Raw genomic sequence first — 20,875 nt, 5'->3', positions numbered from 1 at the left:
ACTACAGCGGCTAGCTTAATTGTTAAGTATCCTTATGGTATCGAGTCCCTCTAAAACTAAAATGGATCAAAATATAAAAACGAAGAGAGGAGAGTTTTGACATTATAAAAATGAAATTTTATATTATTCGATAGCACAGTAACATTACAAGTTACACTCGTGCAGGACAAATGGTATTGGCTTAATGGTAGCCGTTCATCTATCCGCGTGTAAGCGGTTTAATGGCTACCATTAAGCCATTAAATGCGGTTGTGGCTACCATTAAGCCAATGTCAGCGGAAGGGTATCGATTCACATTTGCCAGTGGTCTCAAATTGTACCGTTATGCAATATTCAATTGATTTGTAACGTTAAAAAATTGTAAGAATGAATTTCAGCCATTGATTTTGTATACGTTGGTTAATCAAAGGCCGAATTTTTTTGTCCGTTAATTACCGTTATTTGCATTTTTGACCCTATTTTGAAAATTCACTATAAATACATACATTTCTCATTTTGCTCTCAAATTTTCACCGATTCTCACTCAAACACTCTCTCAAATATTATATACTCTCTTCTCTCTATAATATATATTATATATACTGTATACTCTCGCCGATTATAATTTATCACTATATATTATATACTTTTTTATAATTTATATTAGTTTTAAACTGTTATACACGGTATATATACTATACTATATAATATAACATATATTATAGTTTATATTTGCTTTTTCTTATAACATATACTATACTCTAGGTATTATACTATAGTTATAACATATATTATAGTAACTATAGTTTATATTATAGTGTATCATATAATAAGGAAAAAAAAAGTACTTAGTTCTGTAATTTTTAAAAAATTTATATAATATCATAAAATTTGAAAAATATATATTACATATCATAAAAAAATTTAAGAAAATTATATAGTACATCAAAAAATATGGAAAAAAAAATTACATAGTTTTGAATTTTAAAAAAAAATTATATAGTTATGTCTGCCGAGTCATCTCACCGAGGCTCTCGTCGAGGTTCTCGTCGAAGCGAAAGTCGCACCGTCACACCATCACCCTCACACCATGAAGATGAATCTCAACACCACGTAGTCGATCAACCAACTCACCATCATCAAAATTGGTTGAATCTTTCCCAATATCCAAACTATGAAAACACCGAATTTCATCCCGTCCCCCCTCCAACGCACTCATATCAACCACCACACTTCAACTTCACCGAAGACGAGATGACCCAACTAAACCTATTTGTCTCCGTGTCCCCTTTTGCTCCACCGCAACCACAATATTACGCACAACAACCATCACCACCACCACCACCACCACATCCTCACATGTCACAACAACCTCGATCTCCCGTTTACGAAGATGCTTACACGGCATATCAAGAAGGAATTCGTAGATTTCAACGAGAGCAAACTCCTCCACCACATCCACCACCTCCACAAGACGATCCCGAACACAACCCCGAAGACAACCTCGACGACAACCCCGAAGACAACCCCGACGACAACCCCCAAGAAAACCCCCAAGACAACCCCGAGCCTTCTCGACAAAGGAGGAGAAGGAGATCGCGTTCCGAGATGTGGAAATATTTCACCGAGATCAACGACGACGAAGGAAGAAAGGGTCGATGCAACAAATGTGGGAAGATCCTCAACGCCGACAATAGGAGTCAAGGGACGTCCGCACTCCACCACCACTATAGGATGTGCAACCCAATCGACACCTCTTCTTCGGCTCAGGTACGCACACACGATCAACAAGAATATAGAAAAGAACTTGTGAAATATATAGTTTCTACCGATCAAGCATTTTCACATGTTGAAAGTAAAGGATTTGGTAGGTTCGTAAGTTATTTAGCTCCTGATATTATCCAAATTTCTAGAGCTACTGTACGTAGAGATGCTATAAAATTCTTTGAAGAAGACAAAGAATTTCTAAGAGCCCTATTCATGGCTTCTCAGTTTAAAGTTGCGCTCACATCTGATATTTGGTCTGGTCCTGCGAAAATGGACTACATGAGTGTGGTAGCTCATAACATAGACGAGGCTTGGAAATTAAACAAGCGTATCATAGCCTTTAAGAGAATAGAGGATAGTCATACCACAAACGCCATCTTAGCCATACTTTTAGACGTTATAGAAGAGTGGCACATACGTGAGAGAATCATATCCATCACCCTAGACAACGCCACAAACAATAACGCTATGGTTAGAGCTTTACAACGTAGGATACCCAACCAAGCCTCACTCTTACACCAAAGATGCGCTACCCATATCATAAACCTTATAGTGAAAGCCGGGTTTGAGCATTTTATACCATGCATTTCGAAGATTAGATTAGCCATCACTTGGATAAACAGCTCAACCCCGAGAGTAGACGAACTTAAGAGAAGGTTTCTATTGAACGGCCTCCCCGAGAGAAACTTTCATACTGACAACAACACTAGGTGGAATGGAACTTGGATGATGTTGACTAGCTTCTTGTTACACATTCTAATTTTCGAGCAAAAAAAAAAAGTTACACATTCTAATGTCATAATTTTACAAATTTTGAATCATTTATGTACTAGCATATATTATATTCTATATGCTATTTATTCGTTTCATCGTTGGAAGTTGGAACTATATACAATTCGCATGTCAATATGTATTGCATTCTAGGGCTGAAACTGGATCGATTCGGTTCGGTTTCTTACATTTTTTATTTCTGAATCTGAATATTCGGTTTTTAAAAATCCGGTCCAATATCCGATCCAATTTAGTCTAAAACCGAAATTCGGTTATCCAAATATTCGGTTATCCGGTTTCTTAAATCCAATATCCGTTTTTCAAAATTCGGTTATCCGATTCTTTAAATTTCGGATCAAGTTTTATATCCGGTTTAAACAAACCGGCTATCCAGTTTTTAACATACATATCTAGTTCTAAAATTATGACAATGATTTAAATACGAGTACAAAACAAGTCATATAAAGCTCTAAAATAATAATCCATAGTCTAAAAAATAAAAAATAAAAGTTAGGTAAAAAATGTTGTGAAATTTTTATTTTTTTTCAAAATCATGGTCTAGGTGGTCAAGAAAGACCTATGTTTATTTATTTTTAATTTAATTTTTTAAATAAAAAAAATTCGGTTATATAACCGATATCCAAATTTGTATAAAATCAAATCCGATATCCGGTCCAGTTTTTGAAACCGGATCGGTTATCCGAATCCGAATTTCGGTTATCTGACATGGCTCAAGATTTCGGTTTCAGTTTGGTTTGGATATCGGTTTTATCCGATTTTCGGTTCGGTTTTGTACAGTCCTATTGCATTCTATACTTTCATGTATATTTTGAGAAAGTGAAATTCCCTGTTAGGTTCTTGATTCTTTTGGGATCTTTTGTAAAAACTGAGCCCCTGTTTGGTTTAGTTTTCCAAATTTGTTTTTTGTTTTCTAATTCTAAATTCTAGAAAACACTTTTAGAAAACATGTTTTGTTATTAATTTAGAAAACAAATTTAGAATTTTGTTTCTTTTTCTTTGAAATTTGTTTAGAAAACAGAAAACAATGAAAAAATGTTTTCTATTTTATCTCTCTTATATTTTAAATTAAACTCTAAAACAATTGAATGTAAAACATAACCAAACAACATTTTAAAATATTCTGAAACGTAATTCTAAATCTGTTTTTTAAATTTGAATTTGGAATCAGAAAACAAAATTTAAAAACAAAAAACAAATTTAGAATACTAAACATAAAATTCTTCATATCGAATAGTGTGTTTGGTTAGAGATAATGTTAATCATATTTTTAAACATTTTAAAAATTACCTTGTTTGGTATGATTTAATTGGATATTAAAAAATATTCTCGAGAATGTGATTAACTAGTTAATGAGATTACCTTAAAATTGAGTAATTCTAATACCATCAAACACGTGTTATTCAAATTACCACCTCAAGAATTCTTATTTATTTATTTATTTGTTATTATATATTTAAGTTATATAGGTGTTAATCGCGTTTTTGGATTAGCATTCAGAACCGTCCGTGGATCGATCTAGGGTCGGACCCTATGACCGCACATAGGTTAGGTGTGGTGAAATTCTTCTATTCTCGTCGTCCTTGCCTCGCCGGAAAGTGATTTCTGGCTCCTCGTCACTTCGTATAGTCGGCTTTCGTGTTCTTCACGTTCTTCGTGTTCTTCAACCTGAGAATCAAGAATCATGAACTAGGAGGACGCGGAGGGTTTTCCCCCGACGCGCGCTCCGACGCTCAACATTAGCAGAGGTGGGGGGTCTCATCTCGTCTCTAGAGGGTAGAGAGAGGAAATGTTTCTTTAGTGAGAGAGAGGCGTAGTTTTTCAAGTTAAGAGAGAACTTTTCAAGTTCAGAGAGAATTTATGATTCGAGAATGACTTCTCTGAGTTTTTAATGACTTACCTTGAGAAAGAGAGAGATGGGGTATTTATAGGATTTTGGCGCTTGTCGCTTGTTGCTTGTTGCTTGGCGCTTGGCGCTTGGCGCTTGTCGCTTGGCGCTTGGCGCTTGGCGCTTGACGCTTGTCGCTTGGCGCTTGTCGCTTGTCGCTTGACGCTTTTCGTTTGGCGCTTGTCGCTTGGCGCTTGGCGCTTGTTGCTTATCGTTTGGTGCTTGTCGCTTGGCGCTTGGCGCTTGTCGCTTGTTGCTTTGTGTATGAGCTTGATATGTCAATTTTTGCTATCCGGGTGTTATTTATACCATGTGAAAATAAAGATATAACATTAACCCCCCAGTTTCTAGAGCGACTTGTCGAGCGAGAAATTTAATTTGAATTCCCCGAGAGCTTCGTCGTTGATGTCTTTAGACTGTTTGGCTTTCCATTTGTGATTTAGATACGTATCTTGTAGCGGTACACCTCGTGGGGCGTGATTTTGCAAAATTTAAGTCTCGTGGGACGTGACCTCGTAAGGCTAACCCACTGGGGTTGATCCCGTAGGATTGCGTCCCGTGGGACGTGGCCTCGTAAGGCTAACCCAGTGGGGTTGATCCCGTAGGATTAAGTCCCGTGGGACGTGGCCTCGTAAGGCTAACCCCATGGGGTTGATCCCGTAGGATTGCGTCCCGTGGGACGTGGCCTCGTAAGGCTTGATCCTGTAGGATTGAGTCCCGTGGGACGTGGCCTCGTAAGGCTGACCCCGTGGGGCTGCGTCTCGTAAGACGTGACCTCGTAAGGCTGATCCCGTAGGATTAAGTCCCGTGGGACGTGGCCTCGTAAGGCTAACCCCGTGGGGTTGATCCCGTAGGATTGCGTCCCGTGGGATGTGGCCTCGTAAGGCTTGATCCTTTAGGATTGAGTCCCGTGGGACGTGGCCTCGTAAGGCTGAGGGACCCAAGAAAAACTTATGTTGAGTAGTGCAACAACCCAAACTTCTTATGGCTGAGTAAGTCTCTTTCGTGGTTGTGCTCGATCTGAAAGATCATGGTTTTGGGAGACCATGCCTCGTAAGGCGGGCTTTGCTCGAGACCGACTCGAGCCACTAGTGGTACGGGGCATTGCACTCCTCAATGTAGATTTTGTTAGGGTCTCTCTTAGGATCGAATCTTTTTCGAACCGCCGGGAGTTTAAGTGAAACAAACTCCGAGTAGCATGATGACTCAACCACTAACGGCCAAGGTCGGTGCCATTTTGGGCTAGGCTCGCTCGTACCCCTTGAGGTCAGGGCTTCGCCCTTCTTAGGACTAGTCCAAGCCGTATCGGGTCGGAGTCATTATGCCACTCGGGGCCGATCCCACCTTAGCTATCCGGGGTCAATCTTCGTCGTATTGAAATGTTTTCCGCGGAGAAAAAGAGTCTGCTGGTGGAGAGCCCGTGGTTGTTCTCGGGAACCCCTCCTTCTAGCGCCAAAATGTTAATCGCGTTTTTGGATTAGCATTCAGGACCGTCCGTGGATCGATCTAGGGTCGGACCCTATGACCGCACGTAGGTTAGGTGTGGTGAAGTTCTTCTATTCTCGTCGTCATTGCCTCGCCGGAAAGTGATTTCTGGCTCCTCGTCACTTCGTATAGTCGGCTTTCGTGTTCTTCACGTTCTTCGTGTTCTTCAACCTGAGAATCAAGAATCATGAACTAGGGGGGCGCGGAGGGTTTTCCCCCGACACGCGCTCCAACGCTCAACATTAGCAGAGGTGGGGGGTCTCATCTCGTCTCTAGATGGTAGAGAGAGGAAATGTTTCTTTAGTGAGAGAGAGGCGTAGTTTTTCAAGTTAAGAGAGAACTTTTCAAGTTCAGAGAGAATTTATGAGTCGAGAATGACTTCTCTGAGTTTTTAATGACTTACCTTGAGAAAGAGAGAGATGGGGTATTTATAAGATTTTGGCGCTTGTCGCTTGTTGCTTGTTGCTTTGCGTTTGGCGCTTGGCGCTTGTCGCTTGTCGCTAGACGCTTGTCGCTTGGCGCTTGTCGCTTGGCGCTTGTCGTTTGGCGCTTGTTGCTTATCGTTTGGCGCTTGGCACTTGGCGCTTGGCGCTTGTCACTTGTTGCTTTGTGTATGAGCTTGATATGTCAATTTTTGTTATCCGGGTGTTATTTATACCATGTGAAAATAATGACATAACAATAGGTATATTTTGTTTCTTAAATATGTTGTCTTTACACGTATCAACGTATTTATAACTGATATATATATATATATATATATATATATATATATTACTAACTAAAATTACATATACGTAGTTATATATACATATATATATATATATATATTTATAACTGATATTATATGTTATTAACTATATATTAATGTATAGTTACGTATATATATATATATATATATATATATATATATTTGCATGTTTTTTAAAACATATACGGTTTTTTTTAACTCTCAAGTATATATAATTTTTTATATAAGTATAATATTGTTCTTTAAGTTTTATATTACTATTTCTTTTTCTCTGTGCTTTTTTTACTCATATTTAATATATGTGTTTCAAAGTAATTAGTGATATAATAATACAGATAAAAAAAAATCATCGGAGGGATGAGATTTTAAACATAGTATCAACATTGTATCGGTATAGTAGGACTTTCCTAGGGGATCTCCTAAAAATTATTATCGGGCCTTTCAATCTCAACATCATGGCTTAATTGCTATCTCTTAAAAATAATTAGTGGAAGTAATCGAAAGTAACCGTTTTTCGTAAAAAAAAAAAAAAAAAAATTAATAGTAACCGTTGAACCTTCTAATTTTCATAAATGACCGTTTTCAATAATAGTTAACCAGATTTCAATAGTTGTTGACAAGATTTCAATAGTTATTGACTATATTTCAATAACTATTGACCAGATTTCAATAACTTTTAATCAGATTTCGATAACAGTTAACCAGATTTCAATAACAGTTAACCAGATTTCAATAGTTGTTGATCAGATTTCAATAATTGGTGATCAGATTTCAATAATCGTTTACTAAACTTTTGAAATATGAGGGTATTTTTTTTTTTTTTCCGAAAAAACGGTTATTAGTGAAATATTTTGAAAATATGAGTGAAATAAGAAAAGTGACGCATGTTTTAAGTTAGTTATGAATTTTTTTCAAATATTATTTAGTCTTTCAATTTCTTATTCATGGCCTAATTATGCAAAACTCGGCCCTCAAAATCTAGCTAGGCCAAATGGGCACGGTCCACCTGCGATGTGCATGTTCGGCCCATTGACCAAACTCATTTTTAATTTTTGAGCTTGGCCAACTTGTCGAGCTCATCATGTTTGTTGAGCTCGAGTTGGGAACTGGGAATAGCTTAAGTATAACAGAAAGCTAATTACGCAAAAGACGAAGCTCAGTCAAGAACTGCCTCTCCAACTACTTCGTTCATAGATTGAGGAAGAAACGTGTCGCGAGCCAAATAGAGAATATCAATTCAACCATGACATGCCATCTATAATACAGAGAGCTCATGTAAAAGTGCATGTCTACAAATAAGTGTTCGGAACCTAAAAAATGTATAAATGTATTATTATTATTATTATTTGGGACAGTTAGATATATAGCCATATGTACACTTTTAGATTGCTATTTAGCCAAGCTTTAGTAAATATTTGGTAAATAGCCACGTCCACGTATTTACACCCTTAAATTGACTAAAATATCTCATTTTATTTACACATTGAGTAGGAAATATAATTGGGTATTTTAGTCAATTTATGGGTGTAAATAGACATGGCTATTAATCGCATTTTTGGATTAGCATTCAGAACAGTCTATGGTAGTAAAATGGGTTATTTTAGTCAATTTATGGGTTTAAATACGTAGACAGTGACTGTTAATCGCATTTTTGGATTAGCATTCAGAATCGTCTGTGGTTTGATGTAGGGCCGAACCCTATGACTGCATGTAGTTAAATATTTGTGCTTCCCACGTTCAATGAATCTCCTTTGTGCTTCCCACGTTCATCATGCTTGTCGTTCTCATTGTGTTCTTCGTGTTATTTGGATCTCTGAGTCCTTAAATATTTGTGTCTTTGGGTCTTCGAGCTTTTGGAACTTTGGGTCTTTGCCTTCTTTGTGTTTTTTTTTTATCTTCGAGTTTTCGGATCGTCGACCCTTCGGGTCTTCGGATCTTAGACTCTTTGGGTCTTCGAGTCTTTGATCTTTCACCTTCTTCTTGTTCTTCATGTTCGTCGGGTTTGATCTTCATCGAGTTCTTGAGCATTCGCCTCCTCAAGTCGTCAACCCTTTGAACCTCTACAATGCCTTGCCTTTACCCCGTGAAACCTCTTCCGAGACCTTGCCTTCAACCCTTAAAACCTCCTTCAACTCGTTAAACCTCTTCCAAGACCTTGCCTTCAACCTGTTGATCTTCTCTCTGAGTTTTCACATCATCGTGTTCTTTGCGTTTGTCGTCGAATCTTCGGATCTCCGAGTTGTTCTTGGATATTCAATTCCTTCGTGTTCCTCATCGAGCCTTCAAATCCTTGCACCTTCACCTAAGAAAAATAAAATGTAAATCTAGAGGGACGCGGAGGGATATGCTTTTCCCTCGACGCGCGCTTTGACCCTCAACGTTAATAGCGTAGTATTTTGTTATTGGTGAACGATTTGTGCTCGTCTCTATATTTTCTAGAGAGGAAAAGTTGTGGTGTCAATTATGTAGAGTTGTGACACATGGGGGACTTGATTTCAGCCTTGGAGGATTGTGGATCATGGTGTGGCCTTGCGGCACAATGAGGTCCTTGACCTTGGCTAGTTTGCGGTAACTATTGGTTGTACAAGAGAGTTGACGGAAACTCTTGGTAGCACAAGAGAGTTGGTGGCACTATGAGGTCCTTGGCCTTGTCTAGTTGGCGGCATCAAGGACTTGGATTGGCGAAAATAGGTATTGGGTAGATTGGCGACGTCATTAGGTTGGCGATGTTATCAGGTTGGCGACAAGGCTTGTCTTACGGCCAAAATGAGTTGGCGCCAAGGCTTGTTTGATGACCAAAATGAGTTGGCGTCAAGGCTTTTTTTGTGCCCAAAGTGGGTTGGCGCAAGGCTTGTTTGATGGAAAAAATGAGTTGGCGCCAAGGCTTGTTTTGTGCCCAAAATGAGTTGGCGCCACCCAAAAATGGATTGAAGGAAAAGCTTATTTTATGGCCAAAATGGGTTGGCGACAAGGCTCATTTTGTGGCAATAATGAGTTGAAGGAAAACCTCATTTGGTGGCTAAAATGAATTGAATACAAACCTTATTAGGTTGCCAAAATGAGTTGAAGGCAAACCTTGTTTAGTCATGGTCGTGCACTTGGGGTTGGCAACAAGTCATGGGGTTGGCGCAATCATGGTAGGGTTGGCGGAGATGATGGCCTTGGTCACCATTTAGAGTTGGCGGCAAGTCATGGAGCTGGTGCTATCATGGTAGGTTTAGCGGCAAAGATGGCCTTGGTCACCATTTAGAGTTGGCGGCAAGTCATGGGGTTGGCACCATCGTGGTAGGGTTGGTGGCAAGGATGGTCTTGGTCACCATTTGGATTTGGCGGCATAGTTTGGGGTTGGCGGCAACCCGAGTTGGAGGCACTTTGGGTTGGCATCAAGGTTGAGGTTGGTGGGCACATGGAGGTTGGCGATAAGGAGGGGGTTGGCGACATCAACATTTGGCAACAAGGGTGAGTTGGCGGCAAAGTGTACTAGGCGGACATCAATGATAGTTGGCATCAAGAGGTTGGCAACGAAGAAGGACTTCGTGGCAAAGACTTGGTGGCTAGGAGGATTGGAGGCCACATGGAGGTTGTAGACAAGGAGGAGGCTTAGTTGAAGTTTTGTGCCCTTTTTGAGCTTCTTGAGCCATTGTTTGTGAGTTTGTCTCAAATATTTTTCTCTTGACTTTGGCACGAATATTTTTTCAAGATGAGCATGAGAACTTCATTGGAGTCTCATTTGTGGGCTTGGTTGAGAGGCATTTTGTGAGAGTCGTTTCGCAGAACTTCTCCCGAGAGTTTGACTCGAGTTTGAATTTAAGCGTTCTGTTCATGGGCTTGTGCCTAGCGCATTAACTTTACTTGATGTTTTTTTATTCTCGGGGTGTCATTTTTACCTCGTAAAAATTACGGCGTAACAGTTGCTATTTACCAAATATATACTAAAAGTTGGATAAATAACTATCTAAAAGTGTAAATATGGTTAGTTTGCTAATTATTTGTTATTATTATTATTATTACTATTATTATTATGTTCGAATATTTCATTTTATTCTATTAACTAAGTGCTCGAGCTCACCTTCTCATCATAACAAAATCAATATTCTGCCTTATTTTGTTATTATTATATATTTATTTAGTCACATCCACATTTGACACGTTGACATGAAACATTATTTTTCAATTATATTTTTGTCAAAATTGAGTGAGAAAACATATGTAAACAAAAATTCGAGGCCCCATAACAAATTCAAATCGGACTTTTGTTCTTGAAAGTTTGCATTGTTTGAGGAGAATTCTCACGTCAACAAATTGGTGAAGTTTGTCAAAATTAACTAAATTCTTGATCGATGAAAGAAATTAGTATCATTCTAAAACAATTTACAAATAAATAAATCAGAATATAAATAATGAACAATGTCGCCACAATAGTTGAACTAAACTTAAATATATCGTCCGAGTTGATGGACATTTAGACCCCCCTTGCTTAAAGAAACTCAATAAGAAAAATCGAACCATGCCCTCACAAATTAGCTCAAAAACTTTGCCGCACGCCAAGCCGAATCTAATCTCGCCTTAACGCGAGTAACATTACATCAACAAAACCATGTAAGGAACATCCTAGAATTAGGTTAGGAGGAGACCACTCTCATCGAGAGTACTTGGATTCACTTCTTCATAATACTATTCACCATAACACTAATAGGAGCAATAGTTCAGATTCAGATTCTCTCTTCTTAATACACTACAACAAATACGACATTTACCGACGATTTATTTCGTCGCTAAAAACCCCGAAATCGTCGCTAAATTTCTTTAGCGACGATAATAATCGTCGCTAAATATGCGTGCCTAAATCTATTTAGCGACGATTTTTTCGTCGCTAAATATTTACCGACGATATTAGCGACGATAATGTCGTCCCTAAATGTCGTGACGAGAAGTTCAGCCGGCCAGGCAAGTTCACTCGGCCAATGGCCGAGTGAACCTCCCAGCAGTTCACTCGGCCAATGGCCGAGTGAACCTTCAGCCAGCTAGGCTCTTCACTCGGCCAAGGGCCGAGTCAGCTTCATATGACCCAGGTTCAGCCGGCCATTGGCCGGCCCAAGACATTCACTCGCCCAAGGGGTTCCCCAAACACCCCTTGGTCGCCTATAAATACAAGGGTCCCTCCCTTGACCCAGGGAATCCATTTTTGAGTCCTGAAACGCTGCCGAACTCATAACTCGCTCGTTTCGCTCATCTTTGGCCTCTAAACACTTAAACCCTCAATATTCCACCTCAATCCTACTAAGGTTGAGCGTCAGAGAGGTAAATAGAGGCACCCCCTCTGTTTTCCCTTTGTAGTTCACACCTCTTTTCTTATCTTTTCAGGTGTTCGGACGAGATAGACATCACCAATAGCTAAGGGACGACTTGGGATACCAAGTCCGACACGCTCGAACCGAAGCGAGGCCACTTGGTCCGGCCTTGGGCCTAACCACTTCCGGTTCCTAAATCGTTGTCCGAAAACGAGCGACAACAGGTTTGCCCCATGGTGTGATCACCCTAGATACTATGACCACAAAATCGAGAAGCGCCGGGCTTTGCAAGATAAAAAGCAGCCATCTCTGACACCATAAAACAAATTAATATTGTAATAGGAAAAAATTGGGACAATATATTTTGTTTATACAAAGTGTGTTTTGTAATATTTTTTAGGTCCTCAACTATTTTGGGATATGGTTTTGGGTCCTCAACTGTTTCGGGACATTTTGTTGTTATATTTTGAGACAAAACTGCATTATATTGTGACGCTTGCAAGAGTTCAAGACGAATTTATATAATTTTACTCATATTAGAATGGTAAGTAATTAGATGCAACAAAGACACTGTAGACTCTGCAAACACGTACACTAATAAGAGCACCCTGGCTAACGAATAAAGGAGGTATCTTATTCTAGAGTGTCGTTTCCCTCTTTTCTAATCTAGATCTAGATCTCCTCTCTCTACTCTCCCCTGAGGCCAAATCCGACGGAGATTTCGGTCACCATTTGGGTGTCTTCCGGCCTTGGGGGAAGAGGTACGATGTGAGAGTGACCGGAGGAAGAGAAGTGATATTCGAATATGATGATGGAAGATTGGGTCTTTGTTTGGGGTCACTGTTGGCGATGGAGGCGACAATGGAGGCGACGCTACCTGATTCCTCGGGCGAAGGCGATGCTGCGGGTTTCATTGGCAGCGGTAGCGGTGCAGAGTGGCTCGTCGACATTTGCGGCGCGGCCGTGTTCGTCGGCCTTGGCGGTGCGGAGTGGCTCGCTGGCTATGGTTGCATGGTTGTGTTCGTCGGCGATGGCGGTGCAGATCGGTTCGCTGGTGATGGCAGTGCGGCTGGGCTCGTCGACGACGGAGGTGCAGTTGGGCTGGTTGACATTGGCAGTGCAACTGGGTTTGTCGGCGATGGTGGTGCGGCGGGACCCCTCTGGTTCATCTTCCGTCCATCATCTTAGTGTTGTTTATCAGATCTCAATCGCTTATTTAACGTTCATTTTAGTTTATTTAATTTTCGGTGTTGTCGTGGAACTCTCATTTTATTGTTGTGCTTTGCTTTATTTGGTTTGTTTTGGAGTCGGATTAGCCGTCGTCCCCTATCCCGTAGTGGATTTCCTGTTAAGTTTTGATCTATGCAGGTTGAAGAGTCATCTTATTCGTGGTCGGACCGAGGTTGGTTGGATTTTTCCATCGACCATCTTTGGGTTTTTGAATGAGCCTCATGTGCGCTCTATTTGTGCTCGTCGTTCTTCCCGTTGTCAGAAGCATGCACAAAACGTATGATTACCGGAACTTAATGTTAGATTCACTTCGACTTAGGTCTTAGTGTTCCATGTACTAAGGTGTTATTTTTCTGTATTGATGAGTTTTTTTACCCAATTTTTAATAGAAATTCCGTTTCATTAAAAAAAAAAAAAAAAAAAAAAAAGCACCCTGAATTGTTTTTTAACCTTTAAAAATACAAACTCTACAGATTTAAGTCTTTATCTTGCTCCACACAACTAGAAGACCATTTAGTAGTTAATAGCTTAAATATAGGAGAAAGAATGGTAATGCTTTTAGAATGATAGACAATGAAAATGCTCCACATTTACATATAATTTTACACTAAAAGAAATTAGTTTGACAACATACGTAAAATGAGGTATAAATTCCTACCGTTCAAAAAGATAAGATGGACAACCGTGTTTAAATCCCAAAATAGGTACGCTTCATTCTCAAATACAATAATTAGAGTATAATAGTTGCGCTCTCAAAATATTTCTACCATTCTCACAACTAAAGAAAAATACTATAAATTATGACAACTTTTATTAAGATGAACAAGAAAGAAAAAATAAGGGTTATAAGGGTGACTCCGTAACTTGAAAATCAATGCGAATAAGTTTCACTTGATAAAATTATCAATTCACAAATTATAAAATTAAAATTTCACTGTCATTTGAATATATATATATATATATATATATATATATATATGTACATATATATATATATATATGTACATATATAGATAAACAAGCACACTGCACACACAAACCAATCAGCCGACTAAACTTGAGAACTATTCATGTCATTCATATCATAAAATCAGAGCTCGGAAGTTCCATCCATCTTAATCCACTACTAAAATATTCCAAGTGAAAAATGATCATCTATCTGGGATTCGTGAAAATATTTTAAGTTCGTCTTTGTGACTTCTATTTTATTTGAAGAGGAAAGAATTGGCCTTACAAGAGTAGTGTAAAAAATTAGAAATCTAACAGGCGAGGTTAAAGAATAACATCTACCGTCCAAATCAAGCATTTAATTAACATAACATACAATGGCCAGTATAAATGACTTGTTTGGATCATTCAGCAACATAAACAACTTTCAGATGAATAGTAAAGTGCGCGGAATGACGAGCAAAAAAACAATAATACAGAAGAAAAAAAAAGTCCCTAGAAGCTCCAACAGCTTCACATTCTAAATCTTAGTAGTCATTGTAGGGTTGGGATATTACACTAAGATACCTTGGCAGGTTCTTCTGGTAAATCATCTTCATCATGGTAGATGTTCTCAGCCATCTGCCAGATCTGAAGAATGTTATCTTCGGCGACACTGGAGATTACCCAATCCTCACATGGGTTCCATGAAAAGTCAGATATTTTACTCGTATGACCACCGTGAATAAATAGCAGTTCTGGCGGACCATCTTCAGCATCCTCAGGTGCCTGCTCTTCGTCGATTCTACATAGCAGTATAAGATATTGCAAAATGAGAATGATAACCACATTTAATTCATGTTTATTGAGAATAAAATAGACCTTTCTTACAGATTTAGAAAACCACAACGTTTTGCAGAATTCTGTACTTAGCATCATGTCAATGTATGAATCTTTTAGCAGGGTTTTTTTTATAAAAAAACCGTGGTGTCCGGGTTAAGCCAGACTAAAATCCACGAGGCCCTGGCATTACCAACAAGGAGACTACCCAGTGACCCCAATTTTTGCGTCTATGGGGAATCTAATTTGGCACTAACAAGGTCCCAAGAATCACCCTAACTACTAGGCCAACCCATTGGGGTTTATCTGGCTGTACAAATTGTTTCTGCCTTGCGTGAAAGATCCAAGTGAAAGATCCAAGGAATTCAAATATGCTTTGTAATTCTTTATTTTATTTTTTTTCTCTACCCCATCCATTTACTAGGGGACATTTTAAGTCCCACGGATAGTCATGTTTTTTTTTTTTTTGGCATTGAACCCTACAGCCTTGTTCGACAATCATTATGCTCAAATAAGAGGGTATCGATCACAATCTTGATCAATGAACACCATCCTTGTGGTATTTCGGATTTCAAAGCTACGCTATACCAACCGCAAATTTTCAGGAGATTCATCGAAACTCTGAATTTTAAATGTGAAACATGATTTGCAACATGAGAACCGAATACTATAATTTTCATTGGCAACATCACATGCATTTAAATAACTTGACCTCTGTTTTCTAAATGCGAAAAAAAAGAAAGAAACGAAATAAAATTCAAGAGATGAACTATCGTGAATGATCAATGCAGGAATACCTGCTAAGATCCCACACCATTAGTCTCCGACCAAGGCAGCAAGAAGCTAGGATTGTCTCATTCTTAGGATTCCAACCAACTTGGAAAACTTCCTCCCTATCACAATGAATAGAGAAAAGAAGTTACAAATAAATTTGTAGTGATGCCAAAGACTTTTTTTTTTTTTTTGCACACTCATTGTGTGTTCTGGCGAAGTGAAGAGTCCTTACTTGTGACAGTCGAAGGTGTGAAGTGAGGTACTGATCTTACGTAGATCGAATAGTTTAACAGTTTTGTCTGTGGATCCAGTTGCGACAACCCATTCATTGAAGGGGTTAAAAGCCAAGCAATTAACCTAGCATAATGCCACCACAACAAGCGTTTGTTTCATAATTGATAACAGAGGAAAACTGTATAACAGTTGCGGAAACTCAAAGCAGCTATAACAAGTTAAAAAAAAGAAAAAAGAATAAAAAAAGAGAACTTATGAGTGCTACTACCTAAAGTATTAGCATATTAAATGGAGAAGACAATTATATGAACTATTGTTGGGAATTGCATGTATTACCAGTTACACTGAAACATTAAATTGACACTAGCTTGTGAAACTATAGGTACACAAATGTTTTAAATCATCGGCTAGAACACTCACCTCGCTCTGATGAGCAACTACAGACTGCACAGGCTTGGTGGCAGATGGAGTTCGCAGGTCCCACACAAGTAGGTATTGATCATCGCCAACCGAGCCAAACAAATACTCGTGCCTCAAATGCCACGCAACATCTTCCACTACACCTTCATGAACCTGTTCCATCAATTATTTTAGCGAATAAGCACACAAACACAGCACAGTGCACATTACAGAATTGTATCAATTATAAATATGGAGAAGCACCTTAAATATATTCATGGCATCTAGAGTTTTGTTTTTGGGAGTGGCATTAATATCCCACAAGCAAATCTGAGCATCATCAGAACCGCTAAGTAAATGGCCCTGTTTGAATTTACTCCAAGAGAGCCCATAGCCTTCGGTACTGTGTCCTCTCAGCCTCAAATCGGGGCTGCACGCACCATCCAGTGGTGGCTTCGATGGATGTTTGCTATAATCAAACACATAGACTTCGGCGCTGACTGTCTTAGTCGCGATAATAAACGAGTTTTGAGGCATGTACCGAGCTCGATTAACCTCTCCCTCGTGATTTATCTGCTGGATTATTTGTACCTGGTGTATACCCGGGGAAATAATCGTCAAAACATTTATGTGAAAAGAAATAAGAACACATACTTTAGAGTGTACATTGACTCCACTTACCCCCCCAAAAAAAAAAAAAAAAAATAGGAAACATAAATACATGGCTTCCAATTTAATCTAGAAACGGAAACAAAAGCAACAGCCTATTAACTCCCGAAATTATTTCAATTCCCTTCTCTAAAACCTAACCTTGAGCCCAATTGAGGATTTTAGCCCTAAAAATTACACTTTTAAATGGTAAGAATTCACGGAGAACCAAACAGGAAAAACAAAACAAAAAAGCTTCAGTACCTTGCCGTTGGCACAACCAAACCCGCCGACATCAGCGCGATCGTCGTCGTAATTTCGGGCGTCATTCTCGGCGTCCTCCAACGGAAGCTGGACCTGAGCAAGCATGAGGTAGTTTGGCTCGTTCTCGGAGGTGTGAGTTCCGAGAATCATCTTCTGAACAGAGTAGTCCTTCCCGGGAGGCTCTTCGCGATCCGGAAGCCATTCGACGGTGAGAGAAGGCCATTCCAGGGCGTGAGTTATCACCAGATCGTACAGAAACGGCGTGTTCTTCTTCCATATCTTGTACTCTTCGTTCACCAGTCTCTCCTCTATCTCTCCCCTCATCTCTTCCTCGTCTTTCCCCATTATCTACGGTCAACGGGTTCCAATTTCCTCCTTCGATTTGTTTTTTGTTTTCTTTTCTCACAGTCGCTGATTTTCTCTGGAAAATGTTTGTGTTTGGTAATTTTGCCCTCTTCTTTGCTCCCGCCAAATCTTGAGACGAAACCCTAGAGAGAGAGTGAGAGTTTAACTTTAAAGCGAGTGTTTTTATTGAGTTTGAGATCTTTGGGCTTCATTGTAGCAGAGGTTTTGTTCCGCTGCGATACGGCTTATCTTTGAGAAATTTAATTGGACATAAAAATTAATAAAATATCAAAGACTACACTTTTACTTCAAAAATATTTAAAAATAGATTTTTATCTCTATTTTTTACAAAAATACCCTTCTGACCATCGTGATATACAATGTCATACGATACCATACGATGCGTACAATGCCATTTGATGCTATATGGTCAAGAGGGCATTTTTATCCGAAGTAGGAGAAAAAATATATTTTTAAATATTTTTGAAGTAAGAAGTCTAATCTTAATATTTTGTTAGCGTTCAGGTTCACATAATGAAATTTCTCTTATCTTTCTATTGTGGACAATTGTTTTTATTGGTGGCAAAAATACTCAATATTTTCAATTTGTTGCAGTCTAATACTCATTCTTTAAAAATTTCAAAAAAAAAAAATACTCAATGTTCCAATTTCCTTCCACCGTTAATCCATGTCCGTTAAAATAGATGGAAAAACACATATAAACCATATAGATGAGCAAAATTAAAAAAAAAATAATAAACATAATTAATTTATAATATATATATATAAAAAATAAAAAATTACTCTCTCTCACATTGACTTGAATCATCTTCCCCTTCAACAGATCTTCGTTTAATTAAATATTTATTTTACACTAAAAACTCTTTAATATTCTTTATTTTTTTTATATAAATTACAAATATATTAAACTAACAATAAATAAGGAGTCAAAAAGACTTCATTTTCTATTTAATTTAAAATTATTTATTTTCTAAAGCATTAAAATCATGAAAATAAATAATAAATAATAAATAAAATGCTATTTACATGAAATTTGCTAAAATAAAAAATAATAAAAAAATCATATATATGAATAGAATAAATATACATGCTCATGGTTGAAGAAGGAGAGGAAATGAGAGAGAATTAATTTTTTGTTTACCATAATAAAAAAAATTATTTATTTTTAATTTTACCCACTTAAATGGCTAACATGTATTTTTTTCATCCATTTTAACGAACAAATATTAACGTTGCAAGGATATTGTAACATTGAGTATTTTTCACGCAACTATTAAAGAATGAGTATTAAACTGCAACAAATTAAAAACATTGAGTATTTTTACTGCCAATCACTTGTTTTAATTAACGTTTTTCAATTTTACCAATTTTCTCTCAAACTCATATACTGTGTTTATAATTTATCTAGCCTATTTTATCACGCTTATAGTTTATGTAATAACAAATCATATTATTATTTTTTTAGATTTATCACTAACTAAGCCATTTCAAAGCCAACTTCAATTTAAGAGTATATACATATAGCCATGTAAAAGTGAGGCTTTTGTCTTTTTGTGTTTCTTTTTCTCTTTAAAGTCTGCGAGGGTTTTTGGGCTTCGTGTGAGTTTTGGTGAACGATTTTTGTGGGTTTAGGGTTTTGAGCTCTTTTTGTCCAGGGAGTTTTTTTGGGATACACAGAGTGCAAGTGAATGTTTAGAATGGGTTCTTTCACAAAGGGCATGGTGGGGGGTTGTTCAAAGCGGAGCGATGGTGATGGGTAGGAGAAAACGGGGTCGACGAGGTCAACTTTTATGGCTAGTAAGTTGATCATCTTAGAGAGGGTTGATGCAGACGGCGAATAGGAAGCACCAAAATCTTAGCGACCAAAACGATGGGTGCACAGAGAGTTCATGAAGTCTTCGGTGGGATATGGAGGTGTAAGAAGCCTTGGTTTGTAAATGAGATAAAACCGGATATCTTACAGTTTCGATTTGGTGAGAGAGAGAGAGAGAGAGAGAGAGAGAGAGAGAGAGTGAGTGAACAAGGAAATAGCTCTGGGTGGTAGACCATGGACGATGAAAAGGGGCTCAGCTTCTCCTTCAAGATTAGCATGCACACCTGATGATTGACGAAATCCCCTTTAACCTTTCCCCTTTCTAGGTCAGGCTATGTGGACTTCCATCGGGCTACTTGAACATTGCTAGCGCTAAGGAGCTGGCTGTTATGTTTTGTCACTTCCTTGTTTTTTTCGGTGGCTATGGTGAAGTACTGAGGATGAAGGTAAAAGTGGATATTGGAACTGCGATTTGGGCTGTTTTTTTATGGAGCGTGATAAGCTGGGCCAACTCTGAATTCAGGCCAAGTACGAAAATCTGGCTCGTATGTGCCACAAATGTGGGGTGTTGGGGCATGACGTCGATAAGTGCGCTCAAGTGAGGTCGATTAAGGTCGTGGCTGACCATTCCCCGAAGGTCAATATGTATGATTGGTGAATACGAGCAGAGTCGGCCTTTAGGAACCGCTTCGCTAGGCTGGAAAACCTTATTAATAGGGGTAAGTTTCTAGAAGCCGTCGAGTGGGTAGCTCTGCCAGAGAATGGACGGTCTGTGTCGGAATGGATACTACCGAACGACCTCTATCCACACAAAGGCATTCCGTTTGTGGAGGTTCTGAGAAGGGGTCTGTAGGGGTTTCAGAGGCAGAGCATGGAAGAGAAGGCCCAATGGGTTTTTCAACTAGTCACTGATGGGAAGGAGTTGCAAGTGTATCAGGGGAACAAGACTAGTGGACGTAGTGCGGAACCGAGGAGGGACACTCTGACATTGGCCGCCTCGTTTGTTAATTCTCTGAATTTGGTAGACTTTGTCGCTAAGAAAAAGTCGCAATGCGACTTGGAGGAAGGTGAGGGTCACGCGGAGTCTGCTTCCTTTAGTTCGTTTGGGTCGAATTCCAAGGCCCATCCACATCAGGTGGATAAGCCAAGTGGTAGGCCTGAAACTGGAATTGGGCTGAAGAGAGGGTAAGATGAGAGGGAATCATCGGATGGACCTGAGGTTGAGATGTCTGGGCCGATCTGCATGAGGGCTAAAGTTGAACAAGATGCCCAGACCACGAAGATGACAACTCAGGCCTAGGCGACGCATAATTGAGATAACAAGGAGTTTACTAGGGACAAAGTCGTTGATTTTTCCAGTAATCTGAAGCTGACCTTTTTCGGTTGGGCAAGTGAAAAGTCAGGGTGGTGAGGCAAAAACATGTCGTAAA

At 38.9% G+C, this 20,875-nt stretch overlaps 1 protein-coding gene across 1 annotated transcript; it reads right to left on the bottom strand.

Moving 5' to 3' along the window:
- Positions 1-14,452: 14,452 nt before the first annotated feature.
- Positions 14,453-17,804, bottom strand: MSI1 (Transducin/WD40 repeat-like superfamily protein). Its single transcript, XM_089626004.1, has 6 exons — positions 17,267-17,804; positions 16,619-16,945; positions 16,376-16,528; positions 15,954-16,078; positions 15,745-15,840; positions 14,453-14,912 (listed from the first exon to the last, which is right to left on the bottom strand). The coding sequence occupies exons 1-6, from the start codon at positions 17,609-17,611 to the stop codon at positions 14,687-14,689; spliced, it is 1,272 nt and encodes a 423-aa protein (XP_089482130.1). The 5' UTR covers positions 17,612-17,804; the 3' UTR covers positions 14,453-14,686.
- Positions 17,805-20,875: the final 3,071 nt, after the last annotated feature.

Source organism: Urtica dioica, chromosome 9 (genome assembly GCF_054948205.1).
Source record: "Urtica dioica subsp. dioica isolate 48M chromosome 9, U.dioica_male_clone48M_v1_H2, whole genome shotgun sequence".
NCBI classification, from domain to species: domain Eukaryota; kingdom Viridiplantae; phylum Streptophyta; class Magnoliopsida; order Rosales; family Urticaceae; genus Urtica; species Urtica dioica.
Note: the sequence above shows the minus strand (reverse complement) of the source record. Positions and strands in the feature narration are given on the sequence as shown.

What these genes read in the sequence shown, in the direction of transcription:
- MSI1 (XM_089626004.1), bottom strand. Translation starts at nt 17,611, where the DNA reads ATGGGGAAAGACGAGGAAGAGATGAGGGGAGAGATAGAGGAGAGACTG. An exon ending in TTGGTTGTGCCAACGGCAAG is followed by an intron (nt 16,946 to 17,266) that starts GTACTGAAGCTT and finishes GGTATACACCAG; the next exon opens with GTACAAATAATCCAGCAGAT. An exon ending in ATGGTGTGGGATCTTAGCAG is followed by an intron (nt 14,913 to 15,744) that starts GTATTCCTGCAT and finishes ACTGCTATGTAG; the next exon opens with AATCGACGAAGAGCAGGCAC.